The 24,741-nt window shown below is 43.9% G+C and overlaps 1 protein-coding gene across 2 annotated transcripts in view; it reads left to right on the forward strand.

Annotated features, from left to right (window-relative positions):
- THSD4 (thrombospondin type 1 domain containing 4) overlaps nucleotides 1-24,741 on the forward strand; it is a 564,345-nt gene that overhangs the window by 20,762 nt on the left and 518,842 nt on the right. For both annotated transcript variants that reach the window (XM_059180552.1, XM_059180551.1), the window contains 2 exons: nucleotides 1,686-1,793; nucleotides 12,998-13,067. In XM_059180552.1, the coding sequence (XP_059036535.1) occupies nucleotides 1,765-1,793; nucleotides 12,998-13,067 (99 nt within the window). In that variant the 5' untranslated portion in view covers nucleotides 1,686-1,764. The remainder of the gene's footprint in view (nucleotides 1-1,685; nucleotides 1,794-12,997; nucleotides 13,068-24,741) is intronic.

Consider the following 24,741-nt stretch of genomic DNA (forward strand, 5'->3'; position numbering starts at 1 on the left):
TGGCTGAGACCCAAGAATTTGAGGGTCTTCAATGCCATGAGTAATTTCATGAGTTGCTGATGGCTAATTAGGGGTGATTACAGTTAAGAGGCTTTCCTTTCTTAACAGACCCAGATAGGGCTGGTGGTAACTTTTAAAATCTTGATTATCTTTCCCTGGAAATGGAATGTTCTGATTCTCATGGCTGTCTTTTCTTAAGTCCTTATAATTTATCTCCCCCTCCCTACCCTATCCTTTTCTAGGAGGAAGGAAATTTCAAGTCCTGGGAAGAATGTGGAAACCAGTGATTTTGGAAAACTGGCTTTGTTGGAGAGGACCCCTTGAAACCTTGCTTCTTCTATTTGCCTTTTCCTGAAAGGAGATGCAAGAAGAGGGGAGGCTGGGTCATGAATTTTCTTCCCAGGTTCTACTACATTCCAGCCAAGCCTCCCATCCCATGCTTTCTGATGCTGTTTATAATTTACCTTTGACACTGTTGGCTCATTTGACGGTGTTCAGTCTGTTTAGTAAGGGCTTCTGAGTAAAGGGGTTCTACTGTCTTAGTTTTTTTTTTTTTTTTTTTTTTAAAGATTTATTTATTTATTTGACAGAGAAAGAGATCACAAGTAGGCAGAGGGAGAGAGAGAGGAGGAAGCAGGCTCCCTGCTGAGCAGAGAGCCTGATGCGGGACTCGATCCCAGGACCCTGAGATCATGACCTGAGCCGAAGACAGAGGCTTTAACCACCGAGCCACCCAGGTGCCCCTACCGTCGTGTTTTTACTGTGATCACACAGTTGTAGAGTCGCCTGACCTCTTTGTGCATTGATGTCGGCAGAGCGACTTGAGGATGTATGCCGCTTGGTGCCAGGCGCTGGGCTGAGCACAGCCCGTGTGTCCACTCCCTGATTCCCCACCACCGGTGGCAGCTCTCAGGCTGCATTTTTAAAACAGCATCACAGATATAATTCACATTGCGTACCCTTCACTGATTTGACGCCTATGATTAAGTGATTGCTAATACCTTGACAGGATTGTGCGGCCGTCACCACAGTGTAATTGGAGAACATTTTTGTCACCCCAGGAGGACACCTTGTACCTTCTGTGAGCCCCTCCCCACCTTCCTGACCTTGGCAACCACTAATGTATCTTCTGTCTCTGTAGGTTTGTTTATTCCGAACATTTCCTGTAAATGGAACCATGTAGTACGTATCCTCTTGGGGCTGGTTTCTTTCACATAGGGCAGTGTTTTCAAGGCTCCTCCCACTGTGCCATGTATCCGTCCATTTCTTTTGACTGTTAGGCTGTATTTTTAGCTGTACAGTACAGTTGGGAAAACCAAGACACACAGAGGAGAGATGACTTTCCTATGGTCACGGAGCCTTTCATAGAGGGAACTAGGTTTCCAACGCCATCTTTTGCCCAATGCTAACTCTGCTATGAGCCGGACTCTGAGACAATCGCACTAATAGTAATTTATGGAACATCTTTTATGGATCAACCCGTGTACTAAGTGTTCTATAAATTTGTTACCTCCTGTGCCTATATAATTGGATTTCGATTGGGAAATCTTGTAACCACAACTGGGCGGTGACATTTTTGTTTTAATGTCTTCCATTTGCTCACTTCTGGTTTCATTGGTCCACTAAGGCTCTAGGATCTTCCTAAGCAAATGATGCTGAACATCGTATTGTTGTTCCTTCTGCAGGAGCCGGACACCACTCCCATCTGTGGAAAATTAGTAACATCTCACAGGCACCCTTGCTTCTTCCAGGACGCCGAGCATCATGGTTTCTCATTTCATGGGGTCGTTCAGGTAAGTGGAGAACCTTTTAAAAAAGACAGCGGGAAAATAGGAAATTCAATATTTGAGTTTTACAGTGTAGTCTCTGCAGTTACTGGCCTCACGGGTCTGCACGTCAGCGATCTCTCTGCTACCCTGTGTGTGTGTGTGTGTGTGTGTGTGTGGTGAGTTTGCTCTTCACGAGGGCGGCAAGCCCTAGGGAGCCGTGTGCTGTGGGGAGAGGTTCTCGGACTGAGATCTAGGCAGCTTCGCTGCTACTCTGTGCTCTACTATTTCCCAGGGGCCCTCCAGGATTAAGATTTATATTTTTGAGTAAAGATGTTCCTGAATCTGTGGGTCTGTATCCTGGCCGCGCACTAGAATTACCTGGAGAACTTCACACAGTTTGGGTCCTCCGGCCCATCAGTACCGATTTTGACTTCATTGATCTGCTGTGCTTTAAAATGACCTCTCTGGTTCCTTCTGCTCAGAACATCTTGACCTTCACCTGCATTTTCTATTTGATCCTGATGTCAACCAGGCAAGCTAAGTAGGATGAGCAGTAGTATCTCTGTTTTGTGCGTAGGAAGACCGTGCTGCTAAATCCGGGATGCACGCTGCAGGGGTGGGGAGGAGAGCTTGTGGCTCTGGACCTGCCGTCTGTGCTGCTGAGTCTGTTCTTCAAACTTTTCCTTTCTTTTTTAATTAAAAAAATTTTTTTTAATGTTTTACATTTTATATTTTTATTTGAGAGAGTGCCAGAGAGAGCATGAGTGGGAGGGAGGGGGAGAGAGAGAGGGAGAAGCAGGCTCCACACTGAGCAGGGAGCCTGATGTGGGACTCGATCCTAGGATCCTGGATCATGACCTGAGCCGAAAGCAGACACTTAACCCACTAAGCCATCCAGGCGCCCCTGAAAAGCAGTTTAAAGGGTATTTCAAGACACGAGCTATGCATCCTGTTTGTAGAAGCTCCGATGGCCCCCTGTCTAAGCACAGGGCAGTGAGCAATGCCATTGGGTCACTGAGTCAGCTCAGGACCACAGCGTGTGTGAGTGCCAGGACCCAGTGGGGGATAGAGAAGTGGTCACAGTCACATACTGAACCGGTTTGAAAAGAGCAGTGGGTGACCAAAGCTGGGTTCACCATGTGGGAAGCAGGTGTAAGTCTGGCCACCATCAGAAAGGCCCCGACAAGTACTGAGGATCCTCCAAAATGTGGCCACCGAGGCACACAAGGAAGGCCATTGCTTGGGAGAGCTCCCTTCTGCCAAGTTTTTTTTCTTGATGGAATTTCATAATTTTAACCGATGCCCCTGCAAAAACAACGAACCTCTTGTAATGACCTGATTGGTGGTTGGAGCCTGTCTCTCTTCAAGGGGTGCCTGGGGACTCCCCTCCAGGCTGTTCATTTTCTCGGAGAAATTGCCCACAGGTTAGAAGTGAGCAGGGTGGGAGTTGTTGAAAGCTAGATGTGGTCTTGTTACCCCTGGGATGGAACTCCGAAAGTCTTATCAGGCCCCCCGTGTTAGGGTCCTTCCGAAGAGGTCGCTTGAACAGGGCGACTCAGCAGGACATTTCTTTGTAAGAAATGTCTCTACTGTAAGGAGAGAGCACATTGTGAGCTCTGAGGTTGGGTGATTCTTTGCAAGAGCTCAGCTGGTGCTTTCCATGAGTACCTTAGGCCAGGTACTCATAAGCCATTTTGCATTGTTTCTAAGGCCTTGTAAATCTATTTTAATCTGAAAAACAAAACAGAGCTAGAGTGACTTTTGCATAAATGCTTTAAAAAATACTCTTGGGCAAAGGGCTGTGTTTACTTTAAGAGTGAGTTGTCTTTGATAACACTGGTAGATGATCCAACATGAACACACACAGATGTTAAGGGCTTGTTCATTTTGATGAAGGCAACCGAGTACATAAAGATCGATTGGACAAGCTGGAGGACTTGCGTACCTAAAGAGGAAACAGGTCACAATAAGAAGTTTGCTGCCAAGAGAATCCCTGAGAGGAAAGACCATTTAAGGGGATTCACTGTTCTGATAGGCAGAGATCTGGTTTTAAAAATCCCTCCCCAGTTTTTGCCAAGCCACAAAGAAGCAGCCAGCCAGCATCTCCCTCATTGAAAAAGACAGAGAAACCCTGAGTATTAACATGGTAAGAGTGTCTCTGGCCTGCTCAGAGTCCGTAGTCATAAAAAGAATCACTGTTAAACCCAGGGGCAGAAAACAACACTAAAACCTTAACTCTTGTTAGTGAGCTGTCATTGAGCGGGAGACGAGCCTGGATGCCATGTCAAATTCAGGGCAAGGAAAATCCATTTGGGCCAAAGGGTTGGTCATGGCACATTAGGGGGTCTTTGTCACCTGTTACGACTTAATGAAGAAGAGATACTAAGTGAAACAGAAGTACACACATTTCTTAAAGTCTTGCTCCAAATGATGCACCTTAAAAATATATATAATATGTGTGTGTGTTACAACTTTATGTATTTGTTTAGTGATTGACTGGAAGCAAACACAGTTTTCTGTAGAGTGAGTATGAGTACAAGTGGGGAGGGCCACCTACCATGGCCAGCCAGGAGGACTCTCTCTCTCGAGCAGGTCTGCTTGGTCAAGGGCTCATTCTGTCCCTCGCAGCATGCTTTCGTATTAAGTCGACGGCGCTGACGTTTGAAATGAAAACACAGAGGAAAACAAAACAGTTGAAAATGCCAGACAAGTGGTTAAGTTGGCAGGGAACAACGTTGACTCGGTGATCCTTATTTTGAATAGTAGGTTTTGAAGAAATACAGATGTAATTAGAGAGATTACAGAGGTAGACGGTGATTTTTATAGATCTTATGAAGTAGGGTTCTGGATTGTTTTAAGGGGTTTACAGGTTGATGGCCCTAGGTCAAGTGTCTGGTTTTAGTCTTCTGAAATGTAAAGCTTTTCTTTGCCATGATATACACTTCAGCAAAGTAATATTACTGTAATGCCTGTCAGCTACTTCACTTAGAAATACAACCAGAAGGAACTGAGGAAATGAGAAAGAGAAAGGCGGCCATTCTGGGGGACCTGAAACAGCTTCTGAAGACAGAAAGGAAATAAGAAGTGGGTTGAGAAGACGTGTTTGTGTGAGAATGCCCCAAATAGTGATGCTTGAGGTAGGATGGGTCAGTGAAAATGGAGATTGAGAGATCTATGGCCATTGGGAAGGATTGTGGGCTCAGTCTGTGTCCCCAGGCCAGTGACCAAGAAACGGGGCAGAGAAGGGAAAAATAGGGGAAGGAAGAAGACAAGAAAGAGGAGGAAGGAGGAGGAAGAGGAAGGAAAAGTGGAAGGGAGAGGGAGGGGAGGAGGGGGGAGGGGGAGGGGAGGACGAGGGGGTGGAGGGGGGAGGGGGAGGGGGGAGGAGGAGGGGGAGAAGAAAGAGAAGGGCCCAGGTTTGATGATCAGGATTAAACGGCATCGTGTTACGGCCGGAGAGACTTTGAGTAAGCCTTCTTCATCTAAACCACTACCCAGTTGATGCTTGATAAATATTTGTTGAATATTGAATGAATAAGTTAATAATTCTCTTTTGAGTAAAAGAAAGTAGAACATTTTTCTTTCCTGATGAGGATTGTTAATTACAAAAGCAGGTTAAAGCAGACAGTCATACAAATGATACACGCACACACCTTTAACAGTTTATTTTTAACTTAAAACACATGTACATTCACTCACTATGTTTTGATGTGGGGCCAAGGACTTTTCTTTGAGCCGGAGCCCCTGATTGTCCGTCGTGCGCAGACCACACCCGTAAGCATCATCTAGGGTTTCCATTTGGGTTTCTTTAACGTGGAGTGAGAATTTAAAGACATTTGCAAAGCAATCCGAGTTCAGATGATTCTCGATTTTTATTATCTTTGCCCCTAATCATTTACAGTTGTCTCATCCACACCTAATTTGCCAGCAGCTTTTTTTCTTGGCTACTTGCCTTATCGAGTCTTTTCCGAAGCCATCAGCTTCATTTTTGTAGAAACAGCTAACAACTACTCTTTCTTTTGGTGCTCCGTTTCATGGGTTTGTGGACTGCTTGAATATTTGTAGGGACTTCCAAAGCCACTGGCAGAAACAGGTTTGGGAACATAGTTGACTCTGTAGGAACGCAGCTCTTCTGGTGTGAGCCGAAAAGTACGAGGGTACCGGGTTAGAACCTGCTGGAATCTTTTAAGGGAAGCCTGGTAGGAGAGTCCTCTGAATGGTAGGCCGAGAGGCTAGGAGGAAATAAAATCGTTTTTTGGAGGACTGCCCTGGCAAACCCCTACCTATAAAATGAAGGCAGGCATTCAGACGCTATTGATTTTTCTTTCTGCCTGGCACAGCCCTGTACCTGGATCATGTCCTCATCACTCAGTACTTGACTGTGGGATTTGCTAGAACATTCTGTACCAAAAAGGGTTCAGTGGAGTCAAGGTGTGATCACTGGGCTGCCAGCCACCCATTCCGTATGGACTCAAGGGGATGGATAGGCCTCCGGGGAACACTGCCCCCCTCACTCCCTCAGGGGCTAGAACGCGTAACTGCCAACTTGTGGAAATCCTCTTTTTAGGACCATCTTCCTTTTGCCAGTTCTTTAATTTTCCCAACAGAGGATTCTGGGATGCTCTTAGGAAAACACTTGCATGGCTGGAGCATGACGGCAGCACTTTGCCTCTCTGGCCCTCCCTCTGGTTCTTCTTCTGTCTCCCTTCTTGCATCCACTGGCTGTTCATTGGCCCTGAGCTGGGACCAGAGCTGTGTCGACCAGAGCCTGCTCGTTGGAAAGATGTATCAGAAACTATTCCCTCAAGAAGTACCGAAGGGTGTCGTGTCTTACAAAGCCGGGCCGTGACAGACACCTCCCTTTTCCAGAGGCCCCGGTTCAGAAAACGCAAATGGCTTCTAGAGTTGAGAACCTGGAAATAAGCAATAAAAGCCAATAAGCATTGAGTAGGTGTCTGCAAATCCAGGCTCCAGATCGGAAACATTTCACCCCACGAAAGCCAGGCGGGCCCCTCCCCGGAGCCTGCTGGTCTTGCTTTGGCTGCAGGTTGGTTCCGAAGCTAAGGCCGAGGTAAAGGGAGCCGAATCAGGAGGACATGGGCTCAGCCACAGCGCAGTAAGCATCTAAAGGATGTGGAGGCAGGGAGGAGACAGCAGAGGGCCCGCTGGATTCAGAAGACCCCAGGTGTCTGCGCCTCTCAACCTGCCCTGCTGCAAGGCTACCACCTTGTGCTCTACAAATGGTTTGACACTCAACACTGGCGGTCCCGAGCCATCCAGAAAAGGTGACTTCAGCTCAGCATGCTCTGTAGAAGAAAGCAGGAAAATAAGTAGAATGTACCTTTTTTTTTGAAGTTGGGATTGAAATGGTTAGCTTCAATTATTCTAAAATTTAAAAGGTTCTCTAGTGAGGCTGGATAAACTAGGTTTTATCACATGTACTTACTTTCTGATTATTTTTGCAAGCATGACAGAAAGTAAAACAGATGTGTGAAGCCACAGCCTCCTAAGACTGGGGAAGAAAATTGATGTGATGAAATGCGGGGTTCAAAGGGGTGTTGTGTTAACGAGGCCCCAGAGCACGGTGGTTAAGCATCCGGGCCAGGGGTCTGACTGCTGGCATCAAAATCAGCCTTTGCCACTAGTAGGTGTGTGTGGCCTTCGATAAGCAAATAAATGACTTCGCCTCTCTGTGCCTCCATTTCCTTACCTGAAAAGTGGGTATAAGTAAAATGTTGGGTAGGATGGTTGTGGAGATTCAGTGAAATTATACCCGAAGCATGGAGATCAGTGGTAAAACATCCAGCCTTCATTTCCAATGCCCCCTCTTGTCTGCCTCTACTCTTAACTGCTGTCAAAGGAAGGCCAAACATGGTGACAGGCATGCTGGGCAAACCTTTTTCATCTCTGGAGCACCATAAGTAGAGATTTCACTTCAGTGCTAAGATTTTGGCTCTCTTTCGCTAAGGTCAGTATAATTTTATTAGTTTCCAGGTTGCTTCCCAAATATCCCTTGGGTTATACTAACTGCAGAAGAGGTAAGGCTTTTGGGTTTTGGTTGTTGGTGGTGGTTTTCTTTTTCTTTTTCTTTTTTTTTTTTTCTTTCCTGTTTTCCTTGTTTTGTTACTTGATATGCTCAAGTATTGAGTTCATTGAGGTGAGCCTAGGTATCTGGTGGCTGTGACGCGATCCACCCCCCGACCCAGATTTGAGGATGAGTGGCATGGGGAGTGAGGTAGGCTTGACCTGGGTCAATCCAGAAGCCCAGAGCAGAGCCCCAGTTCCATGCTATAAATCTTGTGCCAAATTTCAATGAGCATTATTTTCTACATGAGGCAATGAGATGATTCAGTGTTTAAGATCTAGAACAATACTGGGGAGATGGCATTTTTTTTTTCTCCTGTGTGTTCTGATGTGAAATCTTGGGTCGTTTCTACTGCAAGGTGAATCGGAAAGTCTTCGTAGGAATGTGGCTTCCCCCGCCGCTTGGAGGGGAGTGTGCGATTTGTTTGCCAAAGGCCCTGGTAGCCTTCAATCTGTCAAAATGTTGCAAGCTGGGAACAGTTTGCCAAAGCAAACTATCAAAGTGAAATAACACACGAGTTGCACACACACAGACACACACAGGCTCTCCCAATGCCCCAACATTAATTTTGAATTGGGTCAGGAGGAACAAGGGTTTGGGCTAGATTGTTGGTGTTTTGAGGCAGTTGTGGGCACAGCTACGGAGGACCAATTACATAGGTATGCGTGAGCAGGGTGGGGTGTCCTAAAACAGACTCTGCTGAGCAGGGGTGGGAAACTTCCAGCCCTTGGCAGAGGTTCATCTGGCCCTTGGGGTTATATATTGCTCTGGCTGCTGTTATTGCAGCCCAAAGAATAATTTCCCCTCTGGGGGAATTTATTCTATTCCATTCAGAGCAGAGCCCATTTAATAACTAAGAGTTTATTCCAGAATGAATTTTATCGGTTACCCCTATGCATTTAGGTCCACTAGGACCCAGGTCAGTGAAGAAAAGAAGCAATTGAATGTTAAATAGAATTTGTGTTGCATTTTTGCAACAAGAGGCACCAACAAACATTTTGTTGTCATAGCTTGTGTCAATCTGATGAGACTAAATTTTGGGGGCATCACATAGAAATTGAAAAGCACAACTGATCTTAATAAGTCCCTCATGAGATAGTTTTTAAAATCTCCCAAAGTGTCTTGGGGCATTTTTGAATCTGTTAATTCATACTATTTCCATTTGTCTTAAAATTTCATAAGTTGTCAGGAGGATGTGGCATCATTCATTAATTCAGTAAATGAAGCTTTTACTATATAGCAGATACTCGCTGAATGCTGGGGAATAAAGTAGGGATAAAACCAACTCCTTGATCTCATGGAGCTTGTAGTCTAGTGGGTGGAGGGAGTTTAACTGAATAAAGACTCAACTGTGAGATAGTAAGAAAGAAGCTTTTTGTGCAGACTGGGGAAGGCTTTATGGAGAAAGGACAACTTTGGGCAGACACCCAAAATAGGGGAGGGGAGGAGCTGTAAAAGTATCTGGGAGTAGAGTTGACCAGGCAACTTGGAATGCCCTTCCTCTGAGACAGAGAACACCCAGAACCTTCCCTCCTCTCATCCTCCACTCCCTGTCCTGCTCCATGTCCCCTGGAAAGGTATGGAAACAGCCTGGGATGAGTGGTTATGAGAAAGTACTTCTGATTGCATTACAAATATGTGGCTTAGGTGTCTGCCAAGAACTTGGAGGGACTGAGGTGTGTAACACATTTATGAAGCTGCTGTTTGTTTTTTTAACAAAACCACACCAATCGTTTTTTTTTTTGTTTTGTTTTTTTTTAATGTGAATAAACAGTGCCAGAATGTTACTGTGGCTCAGAGTTGTAGGCACAGGTTCATGAGAAGGCTGTCTTTCACCTTGACTAATTTGAGGGAGGCAGGGCAGGTCATATTATTCCCATTTTACAGATGGGGAAACTGAGGTCCAGAGAGGAGTTAGTTGTGCCAGCTCATGTAACTAAGGAGCGTAGACTCACTAGTTGTAATACACACGCACCTGGGTTTGGAGGACAAACTGGATCCAGCAAGGATTCAGCTAGAACATACCTGTTCTCGTCCCACCAGCATGTTTACACCCACTCCTTTAGATGCCCCTGCCTGGTGGCTGGAGGACATCTTGGGCAGTTTTCTGGCTTGTTGCAGGTTAATGGGCAGTCTTGTTTTCAAGTATCAAAAAGTCCAAAGAAAGGGCGCCTGGGTGGCTCAGTCCGACTCTTAAACATCCAACTCAAATTTGGCTCTGGTCTTGATCTCGGCTCAGGTCATGATCTCAGGCTCCTGAGATCGGGTCCCACACCCGGGCTCTGAGCACAGTGGGGAGTCTGCTTGAGATTCTCTTTCTCCCTCTCCTTTTTCCCCTCCCCCTGCTCTCTCTCTCCTAAAATAAATCAACAAATCTTTAAAAAGAAAAGTCCAAAGAAGCTGTACTTGTAGGAAGGGAGAGTTTTATTGGTGGAATGCCTGTACTTTTTCATTTTCCTTCAATAGTTTTTGGTATTCATCTAAAATGTGAATCACTTCACCCTGAGATCCGTGTACCTGTGCACTGGATAGAGCAGAAATAGAACGTTTCCATCGTCACAGAAAAGTCTACTGGACCCAGATCCTCGGCAAGTTATAAGCCAGCTCTTTGATTCTCTTCATGACTAATTTCATATTCTATTTTTCTGAATAGATCCCCTGCTTGGAAGGGTTTTGCATATAGATATTCAACATTAAAAAGAAAGTCTGGGGGGCGTCTGGGGGGCGCCTGGGTGGCTCAGTGGGTTGGGCCTCTGCCTTCGGCTCCGGTAGTGATCTGGGGGTCCTGGAATCAAGCCCCGCTTTGGGCTCTCTGCTTGGCGGGGAGACTGCTCCCCGCACCCCTCCACCCCACCCGGCCTGCCTCTCTGCCTACTTGTGATCTCTGTCAAAAAAAAAAAAAAAGTCTAGTTGGGAAAAAAAAAAAGTCCCATCAGATATAAAAAGTTTTATGGACCCAGCATGCTAGATATAAAAAATTTTAGTCTCTCATTCAAGTGAAAGTGTCTCTCTGCCCCCAGACTGGGAGGGTGGGGCTTCAGACCCCTCTTAGCGGGGAGAGGGGGCGGGGCTATTTTCTTCCTAAGCCCAGTTCTCCACCTGGCCCCTCCCTCTGCCTCAGGGGAGAGGGGAGGTAACTGGGCAGAGGGTTTCCATGGGCTGAGTGCAGCTGGAGATCTGGTGTTGGCAGTTGTCTAAGTTCTGTATTCTCTTCTCCTGGGGCACTTAGGGTGGCCCTTTGGAGAACATCCCCCTCACTTGGGGTGTCCTGCTGCACATCTCTTTATGACCCTCCTCCAAGTCCAGTACTCCATGGGTACCCACCACTGATCCCCTAACCCTGGCGAGCAGCCTTTGGTGAGGTTTTTTCTAGACAACCTAAACCCAGTGATCCATGGTGCCTGCCTTCAGTTGAGAGGAAAAAGCCAGCATATTCTGTTCCTGCAAGTTCCAGAAATGTTCCCCTCCAGCCCTTTCTCTCCACTCTGCCCTTCCAGACACTTCAGCGGGGTTTTGTCCTTGAGATACTTTTCAGGGGGAGACTCTCGCACTGGTCCTTCCTATCCTTAACATGGGGGCTCAGATAAAGCTTTCTACATGGCAGCCCTCCTGTCTTGTCCTGGGAGGGAACCCTGACTTCTCCCAGAAGACAGGAAGGGGCTGTGCTCAGCGCTCCTGCATTTCTCTTCAAAGAAATCTGGACAGGGTGAACTTCTCTCACCCTCTGGCTTGCTCCTTGTATAGGGCTTAGGGTGGGGCAGCGGGGGCACCTCCTTTTCTGGTTCTCAGCAAATGGTGCAGCCCTTCCTGTTTGGAGTGGGTGTCTATGTACTACCCTTGGGCCTCTGCTTTGGAGCCTCAGCTGCCAAGTCCAAGACAACCATGGAAAGGATGCATCTGTCACCCCATTCATTACATGGCCCCCTCGCCCCACTTCCTGCCCCCTTGCTGTCTCTGACCTGTCTGTTCACATCCATTCTGGGTGGCCTGCCAGGACCTGGCTAATTTTCTTACAACGAGGGGCTTAGGGCAGCATTTAGGATACTGAGATGGTGGGAGCCTTTTCTAACCCCACACGCCCTAACTCCCATGTTCAGACAGGCTTCCTCACGTCCACCTCCGCACGGTGAGTTCTGCTTGGACTGGAGTAGTGTTTTCCATCTCACAGTTGTGTTGGAAGCCTCCGAAAAGGGTGAGAACCACCCAGGTCACTTCGCTGTCTTCAGGATTAAACCCTAAAAAAAAGGATACAAAAGACAACTAAGTAGGACAGTGGCCTCTTTTCAGGGATGCTTCAAATGTTGATGATTTCAAGTCAAGGGACTTTGGGCATTTTAGTTAATTGACAGTGTTTGTCCTCTGACTAACTAGGTGGGTGTTTTCACCTTCGTCATCCCCAGCGACCCTTACAGAAGGTGAGGACCATGAGGGTCAGAGACACTAGTTTGCCCAGGGTCACCCAGATGGGAATGGTGGAGCTGGGATTCCATCCTCAATGTGTTTGAATCCAAAGCGACATCCCTCTCCGCACACCCTGCTGTTTAAGGGCCAGCTGGCTCCTATTCCACACCTTCCCTTTATTTGATGACAAGTCCTAATCAGGGCTGGTGACAATAGGGCTTAACACGGCTAATCCCACCCATGGAGAACATCTGTGACACTCAAGGGCCAAGAACGGGCAGAAGGAAGGCTCCAGGGGAAGCCTGGGGTGTAGGAGAGAAGCTTCCCTGGCCAGGCTCAGAGCCTCACTTTTAGCATGACCTGACCAGTTCCACTAGGACCAAGCCTGTGCTCTAGCCGTTTCTCTGTGTCCGGCCTCCGCAAACCTCCGGGCCAGCTTCTTTTGTTGGCCCCATCTTACCCGGGAGAAGACTGAGGCTCCTGAGGTTGCACATCCTGATTTAGAAACCCCGCTGGTGTTGGGAAAGGGTTTGAGCCCAGATGTACCTCGCCTTAGCCAAGCCCACAGCGCTGTGCTGCCTCCCCTCCCTCGAGACTGGCCCTTGGCACCTTGGCTGGGTCCCATCCCAGGGCAGGGGTTGGTCTGATCTCTGCCTTCCGGTGATGAGGGGGAGCCGCTGCCTTCCCCTGGGTGCTGCTGCAGCAGGGGACATACTCATGGTTGCTGTTTTTTCCTTCTCAGTGTCCTGGGTTCCTTCCTGCTGCTTGGACTCCAGTTCGTCTGCCCACAGCCCTCCACTGAACACAGAAAGGTAAGCCATGGCCGTTCAGAGGCTTTGCTTCTCTGCACCAAGGGACTGGGGTCCCTCTAGGCATCACCCTGAGTTTGGCTCTCTTTGGAGGGGAGTCACCACTGATCTTGAGAGGAAGCACTGTTTATAGAATGTTCCCCAGTCCTGTCCCTCTGAAGACCTTGGAGCTTAAGAATGAAGCTGGCTCCCAGAGTCTATGTCTGACCTGAGAGCATCGCTGGTGTTGCTAGCTGTGTCCTTGCTGGTGGGACCACGAGGGCGAGCTCGGTAAGAAGATGACCCACCTGGGAGTGGTGGAGCACCAGCGTGGGGCTTTGACCCCCTCTAGGGGCCGCGGGTCTTGATGGTTAAAGAAAGGCTCTACCTAAAGCTGGGGATGGGGCTGTAGCTATAGGCAAGACGAGCCCCAGTGGGGAGCTCCGACCTTTGGCAGGAGGGCGTGACCTTTGGCAGGAGGGCTTCGCAGCCCCTGGCAGCCAGCAGCCAGGCAGGGAGGGAGCAGAGAAACAAAGACCGGCCCTCTCTTTGCTCCCCTCCTCCATTTCCAGCTGGGGGCTCCCCTGAGCTGGGCCCACCCAAAAGAAGACAGAAATCCCTTGATGCAGTCCTCAGAGGCCAGCCTCTGAGGCAACAGGGCTGGATGGAGAAAGGGGGGGCAGAACTTCTGGGGGAGAGGCACATGGACAGTATCAAGCATGCCTCCCTTCAGGCTCTGTGTGTTCTGTAGCAAGTGAGCTATTGGCGGCTGCCGAAACAAGCCGAACCAGGACAGGGCCATGACGAAGGCTCCCTTAGGAGCAGATGCCTGAGATGACTCTGAGAAGGTCCCTAAAACCCCTTCCTACGACCTCGAATCTCCTCCTCCCTGTAAGTTAGGAAATGCAGACACTTCTCAGAGTAATGATAGGTCAGGCATTCGTATCTGAGTGTGACTAAGTTGCTCGGAAACTTTCCCCAGAGAGGGACTTCACAGGGGAAATCCGGGAGAGAAGGGAGCGGACAAGAGCAGGCCCCAGGGGTTGCACGTGACCCTTCTTACAAGATTCTTAATGCTCTTGTCTGCATCGTCTAACTTCTCTGAGGCCTGTGGCTTATGTTCTGTCTTTGGTTTTCCGGGCCAGGTACGGGCCTGTATTGTATTGTATGTCCCACAAGGATGTCAGCTCCACGAAACTGCTATCTTCCCAGCTCGTGGAATGAATAAATGAATGAATGGATGAATGAAGGAATGAATAGAAAACCTGGCCAAGGTCTCAGCCTCATGTTGTTAGAGTCACTGGAAATCTATACCCCTCCCCCTTCGCTGCATTATCCCCATTCATAATTTCAAGAAGTCAGAGAGGACAACTCCCGTAGACTGAATGTTTGTGTCCCTCCTCCGTCCCCCCTACCGCCTGCAAATTCACCTGTTGAAACCTAATGTCCAGTATGAAGGTTATCTGCCCATGGGGCCTTTCAGGGGAGGGAAGCCCTGATGAATGGGATTAGTGCCCTTATTAGAGTCGGGAGAGAGCTTCCTGCCTGCCCCGGGAGGATAGAATGAGACGTCTGCCACCCAGAAGAAGGCACCAGGATCTTGGATTTCTAGCCTCCAGACCTGTGAGAAATCAGTTTCTGTTGTCTGTAAGCCACACAGTCTCTGGTACTTTCTTTTAGCAGCCCACACGGACCCTGACGAAAGCAGGCACTGAGAGGTGGGGTGCTGCTCTGACAAATGCGTGACGTGATGGAGGTGGCTTTGGAATGCGGTGACGGGCAGGGACCGGAAGAGTAAGGGGGGGGGTGCGTGCTAGGAGGAGCCTATGTTGCCATGAGTGGACTTTTCAAGGTGTTCTGCTGCGAGCTCAGAACGGGAGAACAGTGATCTCGAGCAAAAAGCTCGTGGACTGCAGACGGCGAAGGATGGCGTCTCAGACAGAAATGAGAACATGTTATTAGAAACGGGGGGGGCAGGCCATGCTTGTTATAAAGTGGCCAAAAACCAAACAAACTTGGCCGAATTGTGTTTGTATTCTCGTGTTTGTGGAAGGTGGCCCTTACAAGCGATGAAATTAGATATTTAGCTGAAGCAATTTCGAAGCAAAGTGTGGAAGGAGTGGCCTGGCTACTCTCGCCTGCTTGTGGTAAAATGTGAGAAAAGAGAAGTGACTTAAAGATGGAATTGTTAATTGGAAAGAAAGCAGAGCCCAGAACTTAAAAGAGTTGAGAATATCTCAACTATTCTCTGCTATTCCATATTGAAGAGAAGGAGAAAGTCTTCAGGGAGAACACCAAGGGTGTGGCCAAGAGACATTTGATGATGAGACTAGTCAGCCATCTCACAGAAGCCAGGACTATTTTCCAAGACCATGGGAGAATGCAAACTAGGTGTTCCTTGTGCCTGACCCTCCACACACCACCTCTCTGGGTGGTCTCCATGGCCAGCACTCTCTCCTCGGCTGCCCCAGGTGCTGCTCTGGCAACCCGGTAAGGTGTGGGCTGTGCCCAGCAAGCCACAGGGGCATGGCTGCTCCCATCTTGACTTCACAGGACACGGCCTCCCCGCAGAGCCGAGATCCTAGGCCCTAACCCTGGAGAGCCACAGGGGGACAGGGCTGCCCAAAGCTCTGCGGGCAGGGCACCGGGGAGCCTTGGGGCCTCAGCCTTCCCCAGCAAAGCTGCAGGCAGGAGCACTGTCCCATTGAGTCTGGAGAGCAGGGGCATCAAACCAAAGAGGATTATTCTTGAGCGTTAAGGTCTAAGGGAATTTCCGCCCTTGGATTTTGGACGTGCTTGGGACTTGTTACTGCTTTCTTCTTTCCTCTTTCTCCCATCTGGAGTGGGAATGCCTGTCCTGTGTCCGTCTCACTGCTGTATTTCAGAAGCACGTGACAGGTGTGACTAGGCAGGTTCACAGTTGGAGAGCAGATTGGCTCAGGACAGGTTGTATGAATTGAGGTGATATTTAGATGGGCCTAGTCTTTAAAGTTGACACTGGATTAAGAACTTGGGGGCTGTTCAGATGGAATAAATATATTTTGCATATAAGAAGGACATGAATTTGGGGGGACCAGAGTGAAATGCAATAGATTGAACGTGTCCCCCCGCATGTATATGTTGAAACTTAATCCCCAGTGCTATGGTATTTAGAGGTGTGGGGCATTTGGGAGGTGATTTGGTCATGAGGGCATTCTTGCCCTTATAAAAGAGATCCCAAAGAGATCTCTGGCCCCTTCTGCTAGATGAAGGTACAGCGAGAAGCCTGCTCTCTTTAAACAGGAAATGGGCTCTCCCAGATACCAAATCTGCCAGCCCCTTAATCTCAGACATCCCAGCCTCCAGAACTGTGAAAAAATAAATGTAAGCTGATCATAAACCCCTCTCCCCCCATCTGTGGTATTTTTGTTATAGCATCTGGCATGGACCAAGACAGCTGTCTTTTCACTATTAAGTTATACTATTAATACTGTTTACAAGTGTCAAGGTTGTTAATCTTAATAGTTGAATTGCTGAATCAATTGTTGAATGAATTGTTGAATAGTTGAATCAATTTGCCAGTGTTTGATTCTTGTTGCTCAAATAGACCATCATAGCTGAAAATATTTTATAGATGATTTACTTTGCTATTTTCCAAGTTAGCCTGATGACTGATACATATATTTCATATATATCACATATATACATGATATATATATATATCCTGAAAAAAAGGTTCACAGATAGGTATTACTTTTATATTTCTTAAGTATTTGTTCTGAACAATGAAAGAAAAAAGGCTATGAGTTATGTTGGAATGTTAAATTTTATTTTATTTACTTATTTTTAAAGATTTCATTTATTTGAGAGAGAGAGCACAAGTGAGTGGCGGGACAGAGAGAGGGAGAAAAACAGACTCCCCACTAAGCAGGGAGTCCAGGGCGGGTTCCATCCCAGAGCCCCAAGATCATGATCCCAGCACCCTGAACTGAAGACAGATGCTTAACTGAGCCAGCCACCCAGGCAGCCCTGGAATGTGGAATTTTAAAATTGAGTAGAAAGTATCCCATCTTGGCATATGGTACGTCCCCAAAATATTGAAAAGAACTTTGCAGTAGGAAAATTGATTAATTTTTTTCAAAATTATTTATAGATTAATTTACTTAGAGAACATACATTTTAGGAGAGCTTTCAAATATAATTATATGCACTTTGGCTGCCAGAGTCATTGTCATTCACCCTAGAGAAGAACAGATTCAGTACTTTCTTGGGTGTTGAATTTCTTCTTACTGTTTCATTAGAGCTTTGTAGAGCTGTGGTTGTCATACTGCCTGCTTATATCCTAAAAATCCTGGCAGAGGTACCAACAATGGTAGCATCCATTTATTTCTGCAATGTGAAAAGTATGTCCTTAGTAAAACAGGGGTCAGAAATGTTTTTTTCCATGAAAGAGCAGTTGTGAATATTTTAGGCTTTCTGGGCTACAAAGTTTCTAACTATTCACCTATGCTTTTGTAACACAAAGGCAGCCATAGACAATAGGTAAATGAATGTGAGTGACTGTATTCCAGTAAAACTTTATTTACAAAAATAGGTGGTTATCTGGATTTGGCCCATGCCCACAGTTGGCAGACCACCAGTCTAAAGCCTAATAGAGAGGAGTTAACTGCACATGTGTGTGTTTTGGAATTTGAAGTTGGAAGTTGTCTCCTCGTGGAACTTGAAGAAACACACAAGTTTGGAGAAAAAGTCTATTTTTTCATTAAAAAATAAGAATTATGATTGCTCTCAAATTGCTTTCATTGCTTAGATAAATCATAATTGAATTCCTGCTGACCCATTGTTTTATGACAAAATTCACTCCCAATCTGTAGCAGAGAGCGGCAGAAAGAATTAGAAAACCATTTATGGTAAATTCTTAAGGGACAGCATTACTAATTTGTGCATATTGCAGTTTTGTATGTATATGAAAACTACCCACTAAAAGACATCTCTTTTTCTTTTTCATTACAATAGCATGTCCAACTTTAGCATATGGAAGCATTTCTGCAGTGTAAGTTATTCTGAGGAAAAGACATAATTTGTAAATGCTGTCAAGTAAACTATGCTTTTCTAAATGCGGCTCGGGTGACTGGACACGTCCCTGTCCCATAATGGTGCAGGAGAAAAGGATTCTGGGGCAGAGCATCAGCAGCTCTTTCCAGATATTTCTATCCAGATGTCTTCCTCTTATCCTGCAACAAGAACACTATCACAAAGGATCACTCAGCTTCTGTTTTTGGAAATTTTTAGTGACACTTGGCAAATCGTTGTATTTTTAAAACTTTCTGTGGCTTCATTTGCAGATAAGGTAAGACCAAGACAAGGGGGAAAAAAAACTTGACTAAGACTTTAATAAAAACCATACGTTATTAATAAGGGAAACTATGGAGATTGTAGAAAGCTTTCAAGTTAATGAAACTGTTCTGCTGTGTCTGCCCAACCGACACTGACCGAGCAAGTTGCTTTTGTAAGTCATAATGTGTACAGTCAACATAATCTGTTTTGGAAAGAGCTGTGAAATGTCGTCTTTTATTCCTACAAATGAAAAAACATACACATACATCACAACTGCTCAATGTGTTTCTTTTTTTAAGTTTACTTTTTAAATTAAAGTATGCACATGTCTTATAAAAGAACTTAGAAAACAATAAAAAACTAGAAGAAGGAAATAAAACTCACTCCTTGGGCCCCTAGCCAAAGAAAAGGGCTCTTCAACCTGTTATTTATAGAAACTCTCAAACAAAAAGAACAGAAGCACTATAAAATGCAGTAAGAGTGAAGTGAAATACTTGTTTTGCTAACTGATTAGCAAGTCACGATGTGAACAGCAGGGGACCTTGTAATGGGTGTTGAGCCTACTGTTAGTGTAGTAGGATATACAGTCATTGACTTCGTATTGCCTGTTGACAATGTCATACAGTTGGATATGGAACAGAAGGCCGACAGAAGGGCACAAAGAAGTTTTTAGGCTACATATCATTTCTCATATCCTTGCTGCTATATTCGAAAAGAAGAAAGGAAAAAAACAGTAATGCTTTTAGGAGAAAATATATGAAATTATCTTAGTGATTTGTGGTGAGTAAGAATTTCTTAAACAAGACACCTAAAGAACTGGACTATGTTGAAATTGATGACTTTTGTTTATCGAAATACATCATAAGAAAAGGAGTGAAAAGATAAGGCATAAACAGGTGAGGAGATTCACAGTAATTGACAAAAGATTCCTGTTGAGAATATATATATATATATATATATATATATATATATATATACACATACATATAAACCCTACCCTTTCATTAAGAAAGCAATCCAATATTAAATAGACCAAAGACTTGAATACACAGTTCATATAAGAAGACATTCTTATGGGCAATGAACATATGAAGAGGTGCTCAGGCAAAACCGTTAGTCCTTAGGGAACTACAAATTAAAATGAGATAATACCAGAATAGCTTAAAATGAAAAACACCAACACTACCAAGTGCTGATGAAGATGTGGAGCAACTGGAATTTCCGTACATTGCTGGTGGGAGTGTAAAACCATCCAAAATGATTGAAGGGAACAGTATCCAGCATTCATGTGGTATCAGAAACAGTGACTCTTCCCAGCAGCCAGACTTTAAAAACTCAGAATCCAGGGGACATTGGAGAGAATACTCAAGAAACTCTTGCCATGGTCCTAGGGGAATAATTGACCTTAGACTGTGTACTGTTCTGGACCTAACAAGTCACAAATGTACTAGTGGAAAAGATCAAACTTTTGCTGAATGATGTAACTATTCTAGTACAAAGCTTATGGATACAGGAATAGAAAAATATCTAGCACTCAAGAAGGTACAATTCAAGATGTCTGACATTTGGTCAAAGATTACCGGGCACACACAGAGGAGCACCATTCTTCAGAAAGAGGAGAACAATCAATTGAAGCCAACTCACAACTGATGCAGATTTTAGAATTTGAAAAAAAAGGATATTAAAAGTTTTAAGACAGTATTTCACAGATTCAAAAAGTTAAATAGAACCAGGGATGATATAAAACCCTTATCAAGCTTCTCAGGTTGAAAATGACAAAATCTGAACAGAAACATCAGCTAGATGGGATTAATGGCAGATTTAAATCTCCGTTAAAGATCAACTCTTTTAAAATAAAATAGTAATAATGTGTTGAGGAGTGTATGTATAAGTAAGATGTTAATGCAGAAAAACAATGAATACTGTTATGCTGAAAAAAATAAATTAACATAAAGATGTTAATGCAGAAGAGGATAAATGGAAATACAATATTGTAAGATTCTTACAATACGGTATTGTAAGTCTTATAATACATAATACAAGATTCTTATAATACATGTAAAATGACATCATATTACTTGAGGGAGGACTGATGAGTTAAAGATGTTTACTATCAACCCTAAAAACCATTAAAGTAACAAAACAAAGAACTTTAGCTCACCAGTAAAAAAAAGGAAAACCGTAGAATTTATTATTATTGTTATTGTTGTTGTTTTCAAATAATTCAAAAGAAGACAGAAAAAGGAAAAGGGATCAAATAACAGAAGGAACAACTAGAAAACGAATAGCAAGCTGTTAGACTTAAACATGATTATATTAATAGTCAAAAAAACAACTCAGCTAAAAGGCAGAGGTAGGCAGATTGGATAAAACACAAGACATACAACTGTGTACTGTCCTCAAGATATGTACTTAAATATAAAGACACGGATAGGTTAAAAGAATGGGAAAAGATAGACCATACTAATACTAGTCAAAAGAAAGCTGGAGGGACCTTGTTACCATCAGATAAGTAGATATGGAGCAAAAAATATTACCAAAGATAAAGAGGGCCATTTTATAATAAAAGTAATCAATTTGTCAAGAGGACATAATAATCCTAAACATTTATGCACCTAAATTACTGAAACAAAACCTGATGTAACTGCAAGAAGAAACAGACAAACCCACGAGTACAGTCAGAGATTTCAGCATTCCCTTCCTAATATTGATAGTACACATGGACAAAGAAATCAGTAAGAATGTAGAAGACTTGACCATGACTCTCAACCAGCTTGACCTAGTGATCTATGTAGAACATCCCTCAAACAAAATCAGCTATGCGTTCTTTCCAGGTGCATGACGAGCACTTACCAAGGTAAGTCATATTTGGGGCCATAAAACAAGATTCAAGTTTCAGTTTGTTCTCTGATCACAATGGGATTTAATTAGAAACCAATAACAGAAATATATCTGGACAATACCCCCAAATGTGGAAATGACACATTTCTAAATGATCCATGGGTCAAAAAAGAAGTGGAAGAAAAATAGAAAGTACTTTGACCTGAATGAAATTGAAAACACAAAATATCAGAAATTGTGGAATGCTGCTGACACAGCATTTAGGGGAAAGTTCGTTTAAGTAAATACCTGTAAAGATAAAAAGACCTCAAATCAATGACCTCAGCTTCCTCCATAACAACTAGAAGAAGAGGAGTAATTTAACTCAAACTAAGGAGGAACCAATAAAGATCAAAGCAGACATCTATAAAATAGAAACAGAAAAACTAGACAAAGCCACTTAACCCAAAAGCTGGCTCACTGAGAAGGCCAATAAAATGGATAAATCTTGACCCAGGGTGATGGTGGGGAAGAAAAGGAGTGAAGACACATATTACCATTATCACAATAGAGAGTAGTGACATCACTATGGAGTCTGTAGCTAGTAACAGGAGAATAAGGAAATGTTATGAATACATTGATTCCTATGATTTTAACAAATTAGATGAAAAAGACAAATTCTTTGAAAGATACAAACTGCCAAACCTCACTCAGGAAGAAGTAGGTCAACAGGATAATTCTATGTTGATTAAATCAATGGAATTTGTAGCTTTAAAAGCCTCGCTACAAAGAAAATGCCAGGTCCTGATGTCTTCACTGGTAAATTCCTACACACATTTAAGGACGACATAATGCTAGTTTTATACAATTGTTTCCAGAAAATTGAAGAGGAAGAAAAATTCTCAACTCATTGGGAGACCGGCATTACATACCAAAGTCAAGTAAAGATACTACAAGAAAACTATAGGTGGTTATTCATCAGAAACATTGATACAAATATTCTAAATATAATTTTAGCAAATTAAATTCAGCCTTATAGGAAATGGTAATGGTCGTGGATAAGTGGGCTTTATTCCAGGAATATAACGTTGGTTTAACATTTAAAATGAATCAATGTATTTCATCATATTATCAAAGAAAAAACCCCAAACACCATATGATTATCTCGCTACATGCGGAAAAGTTTTGACAAAATCTGACCTCCATTCCTGACAAAAACTCTTAGCAAAGTTGGAACAAAAAGAAACTTGCTTTAATCTGATAAAAGACATGCACTGAAAACCTAGAACTAAGCCTACTTAATAGTGAAGGACTGAATGCTGTCTCTGAAAGACCAGGAAAGGGACAAGAATGTCTTCTCTTCCCACTTCTGTTCTTTATTTTACTGGAAGTTCTAACTGGTGAAATCAGGCAATGGAAAGAAATATAATGCATCCAGATTGGAAAGGAGAAGTAAAACTGTCTTTTCTTGCAGACAGCAAAATTATAGACAATCTGATAAAATTTGATAAAAAAGCTACTAGATTGAGAGAGTTTAGCTAAGTTACTGGATATAAGATCAATATGCAAAGATTCAATCATCTTTCTACTTGCTGCCAGTGAACCATAGAAAAATTAAATTGGTAAGTGCATGAAAAATATGAAATAAGAAAGACCTGTATACTTGTAACTACAAAATGTTGAGAGAAGTGACTTAAAAAAGTAGAGAAACATACCATGTTTAGGAGTTGAGAAAATCAACATTGTTAAAAATAATCATTCTCCTCAACTGATCTCTAGATTTAACAGAATTCCGGTAAAATTCCCAGCAGACTTTTTGCACAAATTGACAAAATGATTTAAAAATCCTTATGAAAATGCAGAGGATTTAGAATACCCAAAACAAATTTCAAGGGGGAGAACAAAACTACAGGAATTATTACCTAATATTATTACCTAATATTTATATTATTATAAAGCTACAGTAGTCAAGATAGCATGTTACTGGTGTAAAGACAGATAAATAGAGAATAGAACAGAATAGAGTACAGAAATGGACCGACTGACAGATGGACGACTGTTTTTGGACGAAGATGCAAAGGTAATTCAGTGAAGAAAGCATAGTCTTCAACAAATAATGCTTGGAACAATTGGATATTGGTAAACAAAAGAATGAACTTTGATCCATACCTTGCACAATACACAGAAATTAACTCAAAATTGATTACAGATCTAAATGTAAGACCTAAATTATTAAATTTTGTAGAAGAAAACAAAGGAGAAAAACTAATGGAAGATTTTTGTTTTAGATACAAATTAGATACAACACCAAACTCATAATCCATAAAAGAAAAAGTTGGCTCATTGGACTTGATCAAAACTATCTTCTACTGTTCCAGGACACCCTTAACAGAATGAAAAGACAAGCCCCAGACCAAGAGAAAATATTTCCAATCCTATAATTAATAAAGGACTTGTAGCCAGGATATATAAGGAACTCCCAATAGTCAAAGCAAGGGAAAAAAACCTGATACAAAGTAAGCAAAAGATCTGAAATGATGCTTCACCAAAGAAGATAAATGGTTGGCCAGGAAACTCATGGAAACATGCTCAGCATCTTTAGTCATTAGGGAGATACCAATTGACAAGACAAAACCACCATAAAATATGATCACACACCCGGTAGAGTGGCTAAAATTAAAGACTAGTCATCCCAAATCCTGATGGGAATGTGCAGGACCTGGTTTCCTCATACACTGCTAGTAGGAAATAAAGATGGTAAATTACTTTGGAAAACAGTTTGGCAGTTTCTTTTATTTATTTATTTTTTTAAGATTATTTATTTATTTGACAGAGAGAGAGAGAGAGAGATCACAAGTAGGCAGAGAGGCAGGCAGAGAGAGAGGGAAGCAGGCTCCCCGCTGAGCAGAAAGCCGGATGTGGGGTTCGATCCCAAGACACTGGGATCATGACCTGATCCGAAGGCAGAGACTTTAACCCACTGAGCCACCCAGGCGCCCCAGTTCGGCAGTTTCTTAAATAGTTACATGCGTACCAATCATGGGATCCAGTATTTCCCCAAGAGGAAAGGAAATTTGTGTCCATATGTAGATCTGTCCATGAATGTTCGTAGCAGCTTTATTTGCCCTAAACTGGAAACAGCCCAAATGTCCATCAACAGGTGAATGAATAAACAAACCTTAGTTTACCCCAACTAAGAAATTCTCTTAAAAGTAAAAAGGTAGGAGCTCTCGGTACCTGCTGTCACAGAGATAAATCTCAGTATAAGCATGCTGCGTAAAGAACCTGGACCAAAGAGTGGACGTACTGTATTCTTCGTTTATATAAACTTGTACAAGATGCAAACCAGTGTGTGATGACAGAAAGCATGTCAGTGTTTGCGGAGGTAAGGGAAGGGGGGAGGGAGGATGGCCAAGGGGGTACAAAGAAATTTTGGGGGCGATGAATATGTCCATTATCTCAATGATGGTGATGGCTTCGTGGTGTGAGTCATCTCATCAAGTTGTACGCTGCAAATATGTGTGATTTATTGTGTGTCAGTTACAGCTCAACAAAGCTGTTC

The sequence above is a fragment of the Mustela lutreola genome, chromosome 7, assembly GCF_030435805.1.
Source record: "Mustela lutreola isolate mMusLut2 chromosome 7, mMusLut2.pri, whole genome shotgun sequence".
In the NCBI taxonomy this organism is placed as follows: Eukaryota; Metazoa; Chordata; class Mammalia; order Carnivora; family Mustelidae; genus Mustela; species Mustela lutreola.